Consider the following 16,804-nt stretch of genomic DNA (forward strand, 5'->3'; position numbering starts at 1 on the left):
GCTCCTGCTTCTTTAGCATGTGTCTTTGTTATGGTACCATCTTCCAAATCAACCCAACTTTTAGAAAAGTATCAGTATTTGCCACCAAAGACATGGGCCCGTATAGCTGGTGATGTGAAGGCAGCTTCTAGGTCAGGGTGAAGCCCAAGTACACACTCTTAGCTTCATTGTAGCAAAGGGTGCAGCACCACCCTGGGCCACATTCTTAAGGACTGCCTTAAGGACTGCCCGGCGAGCCCTCCTCCCCCATCTCTAAAAGCATTGGTCTGAGTTGTTCCTCCTGTTGTTGGGCCCCAACCACCCTCCTCGACTACTTCAAAAACGTCTCTGAGCCATGGTTCATTGCAACTATCATTTATTAAAAAATATATGTCTCCTTGGAAGGAACACTGGTAAACCAACTATTATCATGCTTACTTTGAATCTTTGCTTTTCTTCCCTGGAGGGAGGGCTGAGCATTGTACAGACGCGTCAGTTCCCATCAGAGAATCAACACTCCCTGCTCACCCCCCCTCATGAGAGTCACAATCATCTGTCGCTTTATCCCTCTTTGCCTTCAATCCAGTGTACTGCCCAAGAGAAAGCTGCTGCCTTTTCTTTCTCCTAGATCTGGGCCCCACGTTATGTCACAGTTAGCCTCGTTATGCTGGTAGGATACCTGTGACCAGAGAGAGTTCCTGAATGTGGCTGGTAGTGCTTTAAAGTGTCAACACCGAGTTGCCTGCAATGGTCCTAACCCAGGAGGGCCAAGCAATTCTATGTTCTCCCCTGCGTCATCCCTCCAGTGTGGAGGTGAGGGAGGCACGTTGGCTTCAAAGGAGCACAGTGGGGTGGGGTAGGGCCTGGACCACACCTGCTGCCTGCACTGGCGGCGGGAGGAAAACTACCTGGACCAGTCACTGCCATCAGACTCTGGGGGAAAAAAGCAACAAGATTTCACAGCTCACCAGTAAGCGAGTCTTAGCGCTACAGCTCAAATTTACAGCATTAAAGTCTACTTTCATCTTGAAGAAACAGTAAGCTACCAGCTGTTGGTGAGGGGGTCGGGGGAGGGCAAATGGAGCAGTTGCAAAAGAAAAGAACCCAAATCCAACTCACTACATGGCTGGCCAAGCCTGGTGCTCTTTCACTGTCCCAGCACAGAGCTAAAAGGCAAGCACCCCGTATCCCTGCCAGTGGCCCCATGAAGGAACCTCCAGCTAAGTCCAGCATGGGAACTCTGAGCCTCGGCTTCTCCTCTCTGCCCTCAACCAGCCCCTGCTTTCCCTCTGCTGACTGGATGGCCAGGCCTAAGTTACCTGCTGTATCCCAGGCCTGGCTCCTTCAGAACCTCACAAGCCTTGAGAGCACTGGCAAATAGGATTCTACGCATTCACTGAAATAGGAAAAGGACAATTTGGAGGAATGAGAAGGCCGACACAGTAGCACGACATGGTTTTGGTTTAACAGCAGCTTAGAAATGAACAAAAAGGAAACCTCTCATGCAGACACATCAGGCGGCATAAAACAATAGGCAATTTCATCCGGAGCATCATTAGCCATTCATCCTCTTTCTGCACAGGAACGACTGCCCTGCACGGGCAGCAACTGCTTTCAGTCAAGTCTCCAATTTCAAGCTCCCAGTCAAAGCCCCTTCTCTCATGCTGCAGGTCGGCCCCACCTGGAGCAAACCTTAGCTCTGAAGAGAATGACCAAATTCGAGAGAGTGCTTTGGTATAGCACTTACTACCGTTGCCAAACCCCTTCCCAACCAGGTGGAACATAAGATGTCATCTGATTGGAATATGGAAAATTAAAGCATTTCTCTAATAACATAGTACCATTGATGGACATCTCCATAGAATTTCTAGTCCCAATGTATGTGTATATATATATATATTATAGAAGTGTGTATAATATATATATATAATAATTTCTATATATTTTATATAAATTACATATATATCTATATATAAATAAGATACTTTCTGTTGCCATTACGTTGCGCTGTTCAGAGCTGCAAGCCAGCAGTACAGGGTAGAAATGCCCAGGAGCACCTCATCACGTGGGCTCTTTCGCTCACTTCACAAGCTGTGCAGTTGTCCAGAGTCTGTCTTTCCATCAGTCCGCTTCGCTTCGCTTCTGCTGGGTGTTTACGAAAACAACTCTGATGGATTTGCACCTGTGCTAGCGCTTGGGAAAGGTCCATGCAGGAATGGGCACAGTCACATGATGAGTGAGAGAGATGGCATCATCCCAAAAACTTAACTAAAACAAAACAAAACTTTTTAAAAAGAACAGGACTAGAAAACTCAAATTTTTGACAGTAGTCATTTGTTCTCCCCATGGGGACAGGAATGAAGAGGAAGGAGGGAAGAGGGCGTGGTTTTCTTCTGTTCACAAGAGAATGGTTGGAAGGGGTTCTTCAGAGTTTTTCAGGGGATGGGACCCAAATGTAGTGCCCAGACTGGTCCTCAATGATTTGTTTGATTTTGTTATAAATCTCTTCCAGTGAGTCACCCTGTACAATGGCTAAAGTGAAAAGAGAGAGAAAAAGTTATCACTGTGGTCCATAAGCCTCCCCTCTATGCCCCAGCCGTCCTGCCTCTCTTATGACCAACCCTCCTGTAATGTCCCTGGGGATGATGGGTGCTCACAGAAACATGGGTCTGGCTTCTTGTGTTAACTGTCTAGAGTTGAGTGCAAAAGTGTAGTTGGCTAGATGCCCAGAGCCCAGGGCTGGACATCTGGCTGAACTAGGCCAGAGCCAGTGAGACTAGCAGTGAACAGGAAATGCATGTATTGTGAAGATATTTACTGAGTACCCAATGCATGCCAGCCACTGAAGCTCCCATTGCAGCCTATAACTAAAGCAGCTTCACCCAAAGCTTTGGAAAATCCCAGTCATGCAGAGGAAGAGCAGAAACCACAATTTCTGGCAAAAGGCAGAGCTCCTATGAGCCATCACATCTGCTGTGTCAGGGGTCAGTTTGACAAAGACAGAGATATGGATGCTTAAAAGGACTCCAAAGACCCATGGCATGTAAATAATTTCCTGACTTGGCTAATCCAATGATTTGAGCTTGAATTTATTCATTGCCAGCCTGCACACAGCCAGTACCGTACTTTAAAGGGAACCTTCCCAATCTTTTAAGAACTGGCCTTCTAAAGTAGGTGACATGTGCACACGTGCAGACTGACAGACAACTTAAACACCACACTAAGAAAACATCAACAAATATTTACTCAACACAAAATTCAGGAAGAAAAGCAGGGAGGAAAAGTCGAAGGAACATGCAATCTCACAGAGCAAGAAAACAAACAAAGCAACCTACAAGAGCAGTGTCTGGGAGTGGCCTGTGCTAGAACCTGGCTAACTGGTGGCTGACAGGAAACCTGAGTGCTGGAGAAAGGTCTGTGCTCAGTGACTGGAAAGCTCCCCAGGCAGTTTCGCTCTGCTTAAGTCTCCCTGAGCTGGCCTGGCCCATCCCACAGACTCGGGAGCGCACAGACTCCTGGATCTTACCTGTAAAGTACTCTCCAAACTCTTGCTCCAGTTTCATGGCTTTGTCATAGATCTTATTTGCTTGTTCATATGTCTGCCGTCGGTTCATTTCCCTGCCAAAGACATAGAAGCAATGTATTTCTAAAAGAGCTTATGATTTAGTTAACACAACAATGTTCTAGAGTTCCTAAAAATCTGCTAAACAACACCTTAGAGTAGCGCATGGCAAACTCCTCCTCAAAGCCCAACTGGGAGGGAAGCGTATGCCCAGGCCCCCAAACAGGAGGAACAGCAGGCACTCAGAGTTGGTTTCAGGCTTTCTCTGGGTCCTACCCCTGCCCAACACATCTATTTCCTTTCCTCTCCAAGGTCACCTGAGTCCCATGGACACTTACATAAGTGCTTCAATGGACTTGGGCTTGATGAAAATGGCAATGGGGTAAAGTTGTGCTTGCTGCAGTCTCTTTATAGCGTTGCCAGAAACATCTAAGATGCAGTGCTTGCCCTGAAAAAGCAGACCCATATCAGTTCATCCAGTCCCTGGCTACAGGGCCCCACCAAGAAAATGGGGGGTTATCCACACATCAACTGAGGGCCACCCAGACAAGTCCTCAAAGCCTATTTTTTTTTTTTGTTTCTGTGGCGGTTCGTCTTCGCTGTTGAATCAGATTAAGAAGTCCCTTGAGATTAGTGAAGCTCTCTGCTGTGCCTGTGAGGGCCTTCCCAGAAAGGATTAATTCAGGGGAAAGAACTGTCATCCCATGGCCTTGGAAACCCCAGATGGAACAAAAAGGGGGAAATCAGAAAGCTCCCATACAGCGGGTTCTCTGTGCTTCCTGCCTGACACGAGACAAGCAGGCTAGAAGCAGCTCGGTGGGCGTTACTGTGCCCGCACTAGCACAAGTGACTAGCTTCTGAAGCCATAGCCAAAATCACTGTTTCCTCCAAGTTGTTCTGTCACCGTGACAAGAAGTCTGATGAACACGGCTTCCACAAACCAGAAAAGGTCGCTGCTCCTAGGGCCTTTTTCCCTGTTGCTCCAATGAGAGTTGTACAACAGAGACATATGCCATAACTGGGGCTTGGCCCGTGGAAAGACACCATGGCTTTGGTAGGCAGTGTGGGAAGGATGTGAATGTGAGTGGATGCCAGGCCTGAGCATTTGTCTTCCTATGGCTCAAGGGTAGCCAGACCATCTCTTCTCTGCTTACCCTCTCTGCAACTGCCCGAACTGACTGGATGCTGGTCCCATAGAGATTATCGTTGAACTGGCCTGCCTCAATGAACTTGTTGTCCTGAATATCCTTCTCCATCTGTTCCCGGGAAACCACAAAGTGGTAATCTTGTCCATCTACTTCATTGTCACGGCGAGGCCGAGTGGTATCTGAAGGCAGGGAGGGAAAAAGGAAGGAAATGATAAGTGCCTCAAAGAATGATCTGGGCTATAAAAGCCCACTTCATCCTTTCTCATGGGAGGGACACAAGGCCACTACACAATTTTTCAGATGAATGAGAAAAAGCATTTGGAAAGAATTTTGTCTGGCCTATTTCTCTTCCAAACTCCAGATATTAAATACAGGGTGCCTGAGGTTAACATGGGTCAAAAAGGTAGAGATCCCTAAAACATGGCCTGGTGGAGGGCATAAAACTTGGCATGGGAGTTAGAGAAACCAAACAGATCATTCCTCAAACCACTTTGTGTACACTTTGTGTACCTAGGTTTAATCCCCAGCACCACAAAGAAAAACTCAAACAATGATGGGCCGCCTCATTTGTAAAATCAATCCTGACCATCACCACCCAAACTTTTACTCTGAAGCATAAATCAAGCAGCCAAGTTGGATGTCAACCCTACCAATCCCATCTACTGTGGGTGAATCTGTTGCTACTTACTCTCTTCCAGGAGGTCCCCAAAGGCCCTGGTTCTAGACCCTGTCTTAAAGTACATACTTCCCAGAGTACCAAACCTCACTCCTCTGGGTCTGCCTGGGCTCTTACGTGGCACACAGGATCCAAATTTATGAGTGAATTCAGAGATCAGGTCATCATTGACTCGGTCCTTCATAGGGCCCAAGATGATCACGGGCCTGGCATAGTGAACTGGGGAGAGCACAAGACAGTGAGTGAGCAGAGGCCCCACAGGACAGCCTGCCCCACCTGAGGACAGAGGCTCTGTGACCACCACTCAGACAAGGTGAAGCAACTATGCCTATTCTCTGCTTTTTAACTATAAAAACTTCAAAGAGCCTTTAAATTTGACAATCTTAGGTTCAGACAAGTCTGAAATCAGATGCATCTCCCTTTCCAACAGAGTCAGGAAAAATTTCCATACAGGTTCTGGCAAAGAAGATTTCCAGGGGAGGATACACCCCCCCCCTTTACAACCACATTGCCTCCGCTGAAACAGACCTTCCCTTGCTTTCCTCAAATTCCGCCTGCCCTTTGTAAGGCGTCCAAGTGCAAAAGTATGTGCAGCATGGCATATGCCCAGGGATGCTAGGGAGGAGCCGACGGCTGGATGTGCCAAGCTTCCTCCTCCCCTGCCCCCTAGATACCCTCTATACTGAGCCCCATGACCGGGAGACTGGCACAAAGGCAAGACTCTCAGAAGGGGGCTTACTTTCTTGTCGTGTCACTGGCTCATATGACAAAATAGCATCCTCTTGTCCTTCTGCAACAAAAAGGGAAACACATTAGTCCTTTATGATCTGTCTGTACATAGTACTCACCATAGCCCACACCCACCACAACAGTATCACCTTCTGTTGAAAAGAAGGCTAAGAAGCCATTCACCAGCCTTGGGCTGGGTGGTTTCATTCAGTAAAATATTGCCCAATTTATGGACCAAGACCCAGAAACCAAGAAGTCTCTACCAAACTATCCCAAGCTCTAGGGAACTACTTATAGGTACTAGTTGGTTATATTCAGTGCCCCCTTATTCTGAAGAAAACCACAGAGAAGCTCCAAGCGACTGAAACACATCTGCCAGAGTCACTTTACCTGAGTCCACACACTTAGTCCAAGCGCCAAAGCTTTAGCCTAATGTCACCCCTTTGTGGGTCTATTTACCCACTTTACACATCTAGGAAGCATCTGGAAAGTGGGGAACATCTGAGCTAAGGCCCCAGTGCCCTTTAAGAGCAACGCTGAGCCTGCTCTCTGCTCATGGTGGACCCCATGCAACCTGGCAATCAAGAAGTCTTCCTAAAATAGTCACCAAGACACTTGGTGCTGGGTGCCTACGTTCACCAAACTAGCAATGGCTTCTGCATGGAGCCACAGGATACTTGCTATGGGGCTTCTTCTGAGCCTGAGACTGACTCCTGGGCGGAGTTCGTAAGACCTCTAGTCACTGCGGCTCCTCAAAGGCCAGTGTTCCAAAGCTTGTGAGGTTTGAACCATAGGCACTCCCAAAGCATACTGGACAATTTCCTTCCTATGTAACCCAGTCGGAAGTTAAAGTGGTCCTAGGTGCCCAGAAAGGCAGATGGAAGTCAGAAGCCATTTACTTTTGGTCTCTGAGCAAATGTGTAAACCTGGCAGTCTCAACAGTCTACGTGCCTGTGGCAGGGACCCGATCATTGGCAGTTTACCCTTCCCTCAATAGCCCAGGGATGGTTTCAAACCAGATCCTGGGCAGAGCTATGGTGCTTATTCTCTCTCTAATCTACACATTCCATCCAACAAAGTGAATGAACTGGCCACGGCATCTCCAGGGGCTCAAAGCGTACATGGCTAAAAGGAGCAGCAGCCTCTGAGCAGGGATGGCAGCGGTGCAACAGTGGAATGATGATGGCTGGGCGACATGGGGGAACTACAGGACATGGGGGCATGACACACACTTACTGGAACTGCTTTCGCTGTCACTGGTGTTGGATGTCACTCCCTCTGCAAGCCAACAAAAAAGAGACTCCAATTCAGAACACACCACTGAGAGGTCCCATGCAGCACAAACTCAAATGCACCGGGAGAGACACTGAGCTGCCAATCGAGTCAGGCCACAGGAGGCCCGCCACATCCAGGCAACCAACTGGGAAGCAGAACTCCAATCCTGAGGTTCTGGCCATCTTCTCCATGTCCCCAGAGACCACTCAGTTTGCCAAGTCCCTCCATGGGCACTAGAAGGCTTACTCCCTTTCAAAGCATTCTCTTTATCTGAATCAAGCCAGCTGATTTGGATGGCTTCCAAATCCTGCCTCAGAACTCATCTCCTAAGGCTAATGGGCAGGAGAGAAATAGGGCAGTCAAAGAGAAAAATCTAGGCATGCTGCTGCTCACACATTTCCTCCCAAGACAGAGTCGCCAAAAGTACAGAATCGGGTGACACTCTCCAACTTAGAGGCTCATCACTGGATGATGGAACAGTCACCAGGCACACTACACTGATCTTCAGGAGGACCCATAGCCACCTTTCTCCCATTGCTGAGGAAAGCTTGGCTTCAGCAGTCGGGGCTGTGTCTCTATCCACCACAAAACACATGTCAGATACATAGAAACAACAAGCCAGTAAGACTATCTGGAAGACAAGCCAGCCCTCCCATCACAGACAGTTGGGGCCAGCCATCTTGGAGTGTGGGCAGAGAAAGCTCAAGCAAAGAGCTGCATTCACAGGAGGCACAGACATGGCAGCCCTCGCAAAAGAACAGCAGGCAAATGGAAATGAGGCACAGACACACCAGACATGGAGAGACGCTGCTCGTTTCAGCCAGGACCATGATATGCTGTGCCCACCTCCCTAAGGACTTGCTGAGTTGTCGTGACACATGGCTCGGCCCTGAATAGCCCCCAAGGACAGTTACTGTGTCTTCCACCTTTATCTTTTACTGAGGGAAAACATATGTGGACAGAGTCCACCCATAAGGCAGTACTGTGGATGCGTGCAGTAAGCGAGGGTAGCTTCTAAGGAACCTTCATCTAGGCCCTCCTAGTCCTCAATCTGGACCAAGTTCTAGAATAGAGATGTCAGAGCTTTTCTGAGATAAAAGCACTAACTATACATGGACCTTAAGTGGTGCAGGTGGCCCCACAAGGCCATCTTGGTCCCTTAGAGATGCTCTATGGACAGCTGGCCTTGGCCTCATGGTAACACCTGGACCCCCTGGGACAGCTTAGATGTGGGGTTCACCATGTCTCCGGTTAGAAGGACTGGAAAAGCTGCAGTTCCTAACCTTGACTTTTTGATGTAGGGTTACTTGGAGAAGATGCAAGCAACAGGTCCCCACCCTCCCCGGGAAGCTAAACATCAGCGAGCACGCCTGTTAACGCACCTAGACCCAGCCACTGAGCTCATGCCCTACCACTCAGAGGTGTAGGAGGAAAACAGACAGGAATGCTAGAGATTTGTTAGAATACCAGGGACAATGGTATTGAAGCCACACATATTTCCTTCTGCCATGGGAAAGGGTCTCACAAACACTGCCCTCCCTCACCCTTTCACCCATGTGCCCTACACCCCCACTCCCATGATCTCCACTCATGCCACAAATACAGTTAATGGTGTGTATGTTTGACTTACTCAGGTTCTTTGCTCCATAATAATCGTCACTTAACCCAGGGAAGTCCTGATTTCACAGACAGCAGGGACAGAAGGGGTACAGGAAGGGGAGGGAGGGACAAAAAGGAGAAAACCGGGGAAAAGAGAAAAAAACAGAAAAACGAGGGGAAGGAAGAATACAGAGGCAGGTGAGCATCAGCGATAGGAGTATAAAGTCCAATGAAGACTTAGAACTACAGTAAAGTGAAGTTATCTGCTGAAGAAAGAATAGCCCATGTCATAAGATATCTGGCCCTGGTGCTATTTGGCTTGTGGCCAAAAGGCCTTGGAGTAGACGGTCTTTCTGAGGTAGTCTATATCCGATATACCCATAGCCTACGACAGGCAACACTCCAGGGCTTAAAAACACCTTCTTTGATCAAATTTATGTTGTAGAGGCCAGGTCTCTGCTTTGCCCCTGCAACACATCTCCCATTGGTGCATGAAAGAGAAATGTCTATATGCCAAGTGTGCAGAAAGAATTATCACCCCCCTGGGAACGTGCCACCATACTACCCCAATCTGTCCAAGCCCTTCAAAGCAAACTTCTCTGTGGTGTGGTATCCAAAGCTCCCTAAACTGGGTTTCTGGAAAACAGGCACCAAAAAATTGCAACCCTATTGGCCAATGAGCATCCCCAACTGGCTAGGCCATTAAACAGTGACATCTCCCCAGGCTAGGCTCCATGAGGAGGTTCTGGGCTTATCTGGTAAACTGTGGCAACATTATCTCAGATCTTTGTCTCAGGTTCCCGCTGCTCATGGGCAGAATCAACCTCCTCTGTCCCCTGCCACTAAGCAAGCCCAGGACAGTAAGCCCCGGTCAAATGAAGACACCTTGTCCTATCAAGGTTATCCCAAGTGGCCACAACCCACACATATCACAATCATGAACTAGGTGGGCCTACTAGGGGCCATTTTCTACCAGAACTAGTCAGTCTCCTGTCAGATCCCATACTCCTGGATGACAAGATAGCTCCATGAAAGATGGAGGAGTGATTGGTAAATGAGAGACATCTACAATTCACAATGTCACAATGACATGAATGAGAACCTACTGTACAAAACTGACATGGTATTTAAGGTTACTGTCAGAGCAACTAATTTCTGAGGCATGTGGTAGGGTAAGATGATGTATCAGGATTGAATTGGTTCCTAATGCAGCCTGTTCTACCAAATTAGCCTTGTGTTTCTCAATAAATCTTTATTTAGATAATGCTGAGCAACAAACACTGTGTCCACATCAACTCATGTGAGCAGGAATATTTTCTTGTGGTAACTAACTCTGCATAACAGGAAGCCTGCCATGAGTCACGTGGGTATCCTTACACTTGCATATGTGTGTGCATTCCAAAAGCAGCCCCCAACTTTAGAGATCTGGGGAGGGACAGGCTCTTCTCTTAACAAGCATGAATGAAATTGTGGGAAAGAAAACATAAGAGCGGGAGCCAGGAGAGCAACACTTAGTTCCTTGATCTTGTTCTCCTGAAAAAACATTTTCTAACCCTAACCCTAGCTGCAAACCATTCTTTATCACCACAGCACAGCTCTGTCTCACACTTCCAGCACAGGTGCCTGGGCCATCCTCAGAGCCTCCGACATTGAATAAGTGAGGGGCTGTGCAATAAGCTCCAACATCTCCCTGTGCAGTCCAGGTTCTAGCCTGACTAGAAGTAGGCGGTGCGCGCAGACAAGCACTTGGCGGCCACCGACTCCTTCTAAGGGAAGGGGCAACTGAGGACGAGAAGGCAGGGCTGTGAATGGTCTGCTCTCTGGACTCTGCTGCTACTTACGTTCCTGTATGCTGTTCTCCTGGGCCATGTTTTCTTTGCTCTTGTAAAATGGAAACTTTCGAGAGAGACGAAAACTCTTTTTACGTTTCGTTTTGATCGACTGTGAAAGAACATGAAGATGGAGGGGGGAAGGACAGAAGAAAAAAAAAACAACAATGGATTTTAAAGCATGCAAGAAAAACTAAAATGGAGACAATGATGAACTAAATAAAAGACCATCTTCCACAAATGGAGTCTATGAGATTAAATGAAAGTTGATGTTAAGAAGAGAATCATGTTTATAGGAAAATGCGGTAGGGATGTTAGATGCTCTGCTTAGTCCAGCATCACTCACTGGCTTCCTACAGAGTAAAGGTCACTGTTGCCTCCTAGACACAGCCCCAAGGTGCCACTGACACAGTCATCTACTCCATGCCTTTCTTCCCTCTACTGCTTCCCAAGTTCATAAGAGAAAACGATGGGAGAGTCCCCTTGCCCTGTGCTGTCTGGAGGCAGGCAGAAGCTCTGGGGCTGGCCCTCGGCAAGATGACAACACCAGGTTCTGCTCAGGGTTTCCATAGCTCTGGCAGGGTCTGCTGCCAGGAAGACAAGCATAAGTGGTTTCATCTTCCCCACCGAGTCAGCCAGCTCCAACCCTTCCAGAATCAGTCACCCAACAGCAGGGCCACACACTAACTGGGCTTTCAGTGTTCCCACTGCTTGCCGAAAAGCAGGCAATTTCCTAGCAGGACAGAGCCAGCCCCCTGAAAAAGACAGCCTTCCATGCTTCCCAGTTCTCCCGCCTCTCACCCCTCTTTACACCTTGGCTGCCTGCCTTGGCCAGGGGGTCCCCACTTACCCGGTTAGACTCAATCATCCCTGTCCTGGCATGGAACTTCACAGTTTTCAACCGAGCTCGCTCTTTCTTTTCAACCCTGTTTGGAAGTCAGGAAGTTTAGTTATTGCCAGCACATGGGCTCAGCAATGGGCTGTGACAGGCACAGCAACCACACTGGCTCATTCAGTGAATACCATGTCCCAAGTCCTGACTCTTTCTAAAAGGCCTAACAAGGCCTATACAATGCTCTCAAGGAACTTACAGTATGACAGGCCAACAAAGATAAATAACAAAGCCTGAGCCGGGCAGTGGCGCATGCCTTTAATCCCAGCACTCAGGAGGCACGAGGCGAGCCTGGTCTACAAGAGTGAGTTCCAGGACAGGTTCCAAAGCTACAGAGAAACCCTGTCTCAAAAAACAGAAAACAAAAACAAAACATCAAGCCTGGTGAGCTGGAACACAACTGATTCCTAGTACTCCGGAGGCAGAGGCAGTAGGATTGCAGCAAGTTTGAGGCCAGCCTAGGCTAAACTAAACAGGAAGTTCCAGGCTAGTCTGTGTTACAAAGTGAGACATTGTCTCACAAAACAAATAAAGTAACTAGAGAAGGGGGGGTGGAGACGAGAGAGAGAGAGAGAGAGAGAGAGAGAGAGAGAGAGAGAGAGAGAGAGAGAGAGAGAGAGAGAGAGAGAGAGAGAGAGAGAGAGAGAGGGAGGGAGGGAGGGAGGGGGGGGCGGAGAACACAAGTCAGAAAAAGTCTTGCTAAAAACCTTGACAACTCACCTCTTTTTACTGGGGATCACACCAATCTGCTCACTCTCTCCATGTGGAGTCACCAGTCGTGCTTGCCACCACTCATCATCAGAGGCATTAATGACGTGCAGAATGTCACCATAAGAGAAACTGAGTCCCTGACTTGGCAGGCAGCTGTCGCGGGTCCGATCATAATCAAACAGGGCCCTGAAACACATGAGAAGTGAAGAGATCACCCCACCCCTGAATTCTGGGAGGCTGGCAGTCAGACAGGAGAGGAAAGAGAGGCAGCCCAATAACAGCACAGGTATAGTAGTCTTGGCAGACAGAAAGACCCCGTGAGATGGTAGCCTTTCAGTCCCCAGCGAGTAAATATATACCTGCTTTTCACAAATTCTATGTTCTCCCAGCTTCTAGATACACAGTAGCAGCCCAAAGTAGGACCTGCTCAGCTGTCTACTCTCCACTCTCAAATGCAGTAGGATGTAAGAGCAGGAGATTTGGAAACAAATATAAAAGCTCCAAAATTCAGGTCTTGGGGAAGCTAGCCTCTCGCCAGAGCTTCTTGCTCTGGAAACAAACACACCTGAGTAGACTATCCATCCCAGCCTATAGTAACTCTGAGTGTGTAGGGCCAGCACAAATAGGGGACTTCAGCAACACGCTCTGATCAAAAGCCCTTTAATTCTCAATGCATACACTCCAACAATAAGAGCAGAGGCAGAGGCCAGCAGACAAGGTATTTGGTCTATAAGGTCTTTTCCAAGCTTTATGTGTCAGGACCAGACTCAATGCATTTGAAATGAACTGAGTTCCATGCAACCTAAAGCAAGGCAGGCATCTGTCAGCTGTTCTACAAAGACCCACAAGCTGGAGCAACCTAATTCTAACTGATGAGCAATACATAATAGCATTATGAGCTTCAAAATTGGAGAAGAACAGAATTTGTATTAAACACACTTTAGTTTAGAAGTTTGGAGGAGGAGCAGAAAGATGTCAAAATGAATCAGGAGTCGGGTATAGTGGCCCAGGCTGGTAGGTCACAGCACTGGAGAGACTCAGGCAGAAGGATCATGAACGCATGGCATACACAGCGTAGTGGTTTAAATGAGGATGGCCCCCATAGGCTCAGAGATTTAATGCTTGGTCTACTTGGTAGAACTGTTTGGGAAGGATTAAGAACTGTGGTCTTTTGGGAGGGGGTGTGTCAACTGAAGATGAGCCCACACTATTGCCAGTTAGCTCTCTCTGCCTGCTGCTGGTTGATCAGATGCAAGCTTTTAGCTACTGCTCCAGTGACATGCCTCCTTTCCTGCAGCCATGCTCCCCACCATGATGGCCATGCACTGACTCTCTGAAACTGTAAGGAAGCCCCCAATTAATGCTTTCTCTTATTAGGTGCTTGGTCATGGTATTTTTTCACAGTAATAAAAAAGTACCTAAGACAACCAGCAAGATCCTATCTCACAAATTAAAACCAAAACTAAAGGCAAACAAAAGAATTAAGGTAAACGAGAATGTGCATGTATGAGAAGGCAGGGTTGACTGGGTAGAAATATAAGGCATATTTTAGCACCCGAAAACAGGGCTTGCTTGGCCTTTGCTAACAATAGCAAGCTGGGGAACATAGGGGAAAGTAATATAAGTATGTTTTCTAGAATCCAATTTGTCAGCTTAAAACATCTGAAGGTTTTACTAAAACTTCATGACATCTTCCAAGATCAGCTCAGGCACTGAACAACAGTAAACAAAGCCTGATCAAAGCCAGCAAGAAAGGCGGCACTTATCGATGCACATTAGGAGCTGCACTGCTCGCTTTGTTTGTAACCACAGCATGTGTTCCTTTTACCATTTCCAAAAATGTAAGTCGATTAAAGAAGAAATTGAGAAACAGCTCCACTAAGTACAGGCTTGAGTCTTTTACTTCAGGAGAGGCTCTAAGTTCCCTGGCAAATAAGGTCAAAAGTTACATAACTCCAAATTCCCACTAAAAAGTAGCACCTGTTCCATCTGGATTTTGTTTGACAGCTTTATGAATGATGGGCAAGCCTACACCAAAGACAGGGATGGACAATGCTTTTAAGCCACAGCTTTGTTAAGGACACAGGAACATGAACTCTCAGTTTGAAACTGTAACTTATATATGCACTTACAAACCCAAAGATGAATAAAGAATTTCCTTTTCTATCAATCAGGGCTGCCAATAGGAAAATAACTCAGCAGAACATTGGGCCCTCCAAGTTCACTTTGTCCACTTTCCTATCTAAAGGGGGGAATTTCTTACACATTCTTAGAGCTTCTTTCTAGCTCTAGAGCTTGCTGAGTCTGGATCTTTCCTTCAACAATTCCTCGCTTTGTCCTGATTTGGGTCTGTTTTCCAAACCCAGGATATGGCCTTTTCCTTTAAGACTACTCTTCCTCTTTCCTGCTGAAATTATGTTATGCTAAGAACTAGGAGGCATCCTCCTAGATGAAGGTCAGACCCAGCAAGTACACAGGACAGCATTCTGCACTATCAGATCAGGACCCTTAAATGTCAAAAAAATGTCATGAGGTCTAAGTCATAGCCAGGTATCTTTAAAAATACACACACTAATTTGCCATATGGCTATATCTATAAAATACCATTCCTTCATTATTTACATACATTTGGAGTATTCTTTCTGCAGGCATTGTGTTAAATAGGAGAAGCACAAAACAATGTTGTGCTAGGTTTTTTCTATTTGCATTTTGGATTGACAGAAAAGAAAGCTCTTAATTAAACTTTAATATTCTTAACTGAATGGCCTAGCAGAGCATGCCCTCTGACAGAGGAGCACAGCACACTGAGTGTGGTGCAGCAACAAGCACAGAAATGAGGCAAAGCAAAGCCTAGATCATTCCCAGGGAGTACACAGCACCTGAGAAGCAATAAAACGGTATTGATTTTTGAATAGAGTCTCAATAAAGGTTCAAGATTTCCAAAGGTAAAGATAGGGAGAAAAGAGTCTCTCTAGGCAAAGTAAGCAAAGACCAGGAAGGAAGAAATAAAAGGTATGGGCAAGCTTCATCATTGCATCCATATCTGATTGGGTCACAGTGGACTGTCCAGCTGAGGGGTGTGACATTCACTTACTAGTCCTGTGTAAGCCACTTCATTGCCTTGACTTTTTCATTATCATCATGTTATGCTTTCATGTGGAAATGAACACAGCAAAGGAGAACAAGCCAGGGGATTAAAGTCAATCTCTCACATAGCATGCTTCATGTAGCCAAAAAAGGTATATAAATTAAACCTTAATAAACATTTAAAAAGTTATCAGCAAGCCGGGCGGTGGTGGCGCACACCTTTAATCCCAGCACTCGGGAGGCAGAGGCAGGCGGATCTCTGTGAGTTCGAGACCAGCCTGGTCTACAAAGGGAGTTCCAGGACAGGCTCCAAAGCTACAGAGAAACCCTGTCTCGAAAAACAAAAAAAAAAAAGTTATCAGCAATCATCTAAGATCTTTGAAAAGCATGCTATGGGCTGGAAACATGGCTCAGAGGTTAAGAGCACTTGTTGCTCTTGCAGAGGACCTGAGTTCTGTTCTTAGCACCCACATGGTAGGTCATAACCATTCATAACGAATCCAGTTCCAGGAGACCGGACCCCAGCTTCTGACCTCCACAGGCACCAGGCACACAATGGTACACTTATGTATCTGCAGGCAAAATACTCATGCACATTAAGTCTTTTTTTAATCTAATTTTTTTTAAGAAAAAGCATGCTAAACTGGGAACATCTAACACGGCTGCTGAAGAGAAGGGAGTCATTTTCTTCTATGCCATTGAGAAGTTCCCCAGGCTCCAGTAAATAACTCGCCATTCATGCTCATGCAAGCAATCATAATTAATCTCAGTGGGTCACAAACAAAAGGGACGAGAGAGGGTAATGGGGGTGACAACTGACCAAAATACATCTCTCCCCCTCTCTCCTCCCCCCTCACACAAATATATCCAAAAAATTGAAAAGAACATTGTGGTCTTCCATCAGCAACAGTCAGTCCAGCAGCCTAGAGTCCTAAAAAAGTGATGGTCCAAACCTTTTATTATTCTAAGCACCTTCTTCCTCCATGACCCTCATAGTTCCTCCTCTCCACCTTTAGCCTAAGGGAGTTAAGACAGATACTGGCCCCCTTTTAAGTCAAACTGAATCACTGCCACAGAACTGAAGTTTACCACATGCAAGGCCCAAATGACACAGAACCATTTCAACATCTGATTCAAAGAGACAGCAAGAAAGAAAAAAGAAAGCCAAACCTTTGTCTTCACACAGCTAAAAAATGACATAATAAAATGATCTGCCACTGTGTGTACACAAGGAAGCTTGCCTGTGGATGGCTGTGTTGAAGACTAAAAGACTGAGAAACCCCCACCTTTTTTCTCTTAACTTTTTTTTTTTTTTTT

At 46.7% G+C, this 16,804-nt stretch overlaps 1 protein-coding gene across 7 annotated transcripts in view; it reads right to left on the reverse strand.

The window, feature by feature from the left end:
* Nucleotides 1-344: 344 nt before the first annotated feature.
* Dlg3 (discs large MAGUK scaffold protein 3) overlaps nucleotides 345-16,804 on the reverse strand; it is a 51,417-nt gene continuing 34,957 nt past the window's right edge. For 4 of the 7 annotated variants that reach the window (XM_026784742.1, XM_013350518.2, XM_005358603.3 and 1 more), the window contains 10 exons: nucleotides 12,410-12,586; nucleotides 11,648-11,723; nucleotides 10,810-10,909; nucleotides 7,331-7,372; nucleotides 6,105-6,155; nucleotides 5,483-5,584; nucleotides 4,696-4,868; nucleotides 3,880-3,989; nucleotides 3,506-3,597; nucleotides 345-2,511 (listed from right to left, as the gene is read on the reverse strand). In XM_026784742.1, coding sequence (XP_026640543.1) covers nucleotides 2,405-2,511; nucleotides 3,506-3,597; nucleotides 3,880-3,989; nucleotides 4,696-4,868; nucleotides 5,483-5,584; nucleotides 6,105-6,155; nucleotides 7,331-7,372; nucleotides 10,810-10,909; nucleotides 11,648-11,723; nucleotides 12,410-12,586 — 1,030 coding nt within the window. In that variant the 3' untranslated portion in view covers nucleotides 345-2,404. Of the gene's footprint in view, nucleotides 2,512-3,505; nucleotides 3,598-3,879; nucleotides 3,990-4,695; nucleotides 4,869-5,482; nucleotides 5,585-6,104; nucleotides 6,156-7,330; nucleotides 7,373-8,999; nucleotides 9,046-10,809; nucleotides 10,910-11,647; nucleotides 11,724-12,409; nucleotides 12,587-16,804 lie in introns of all 7 variants that reach the window. The other 3 variants (XM_026784743.1, XM_005358601.2, XM_005358600.3) reach the window with 2 other exon arrangements.

The sequence above is a fragment of the Microtus ochrogaster genome, chromosome X (assembly GCF_000317375.1).
Source record: "Microtus ochrogaster isolate Prairie Vole_2 chromosome X, MicOch1.0, whole genome shotgun sequence".
NCBI classification, from domain to species: Eukaryota; Metazoa; Chordata; class Mammalia; order Rodentia; family Cricetidae; genus Microtus; species Microtus ochrogaster.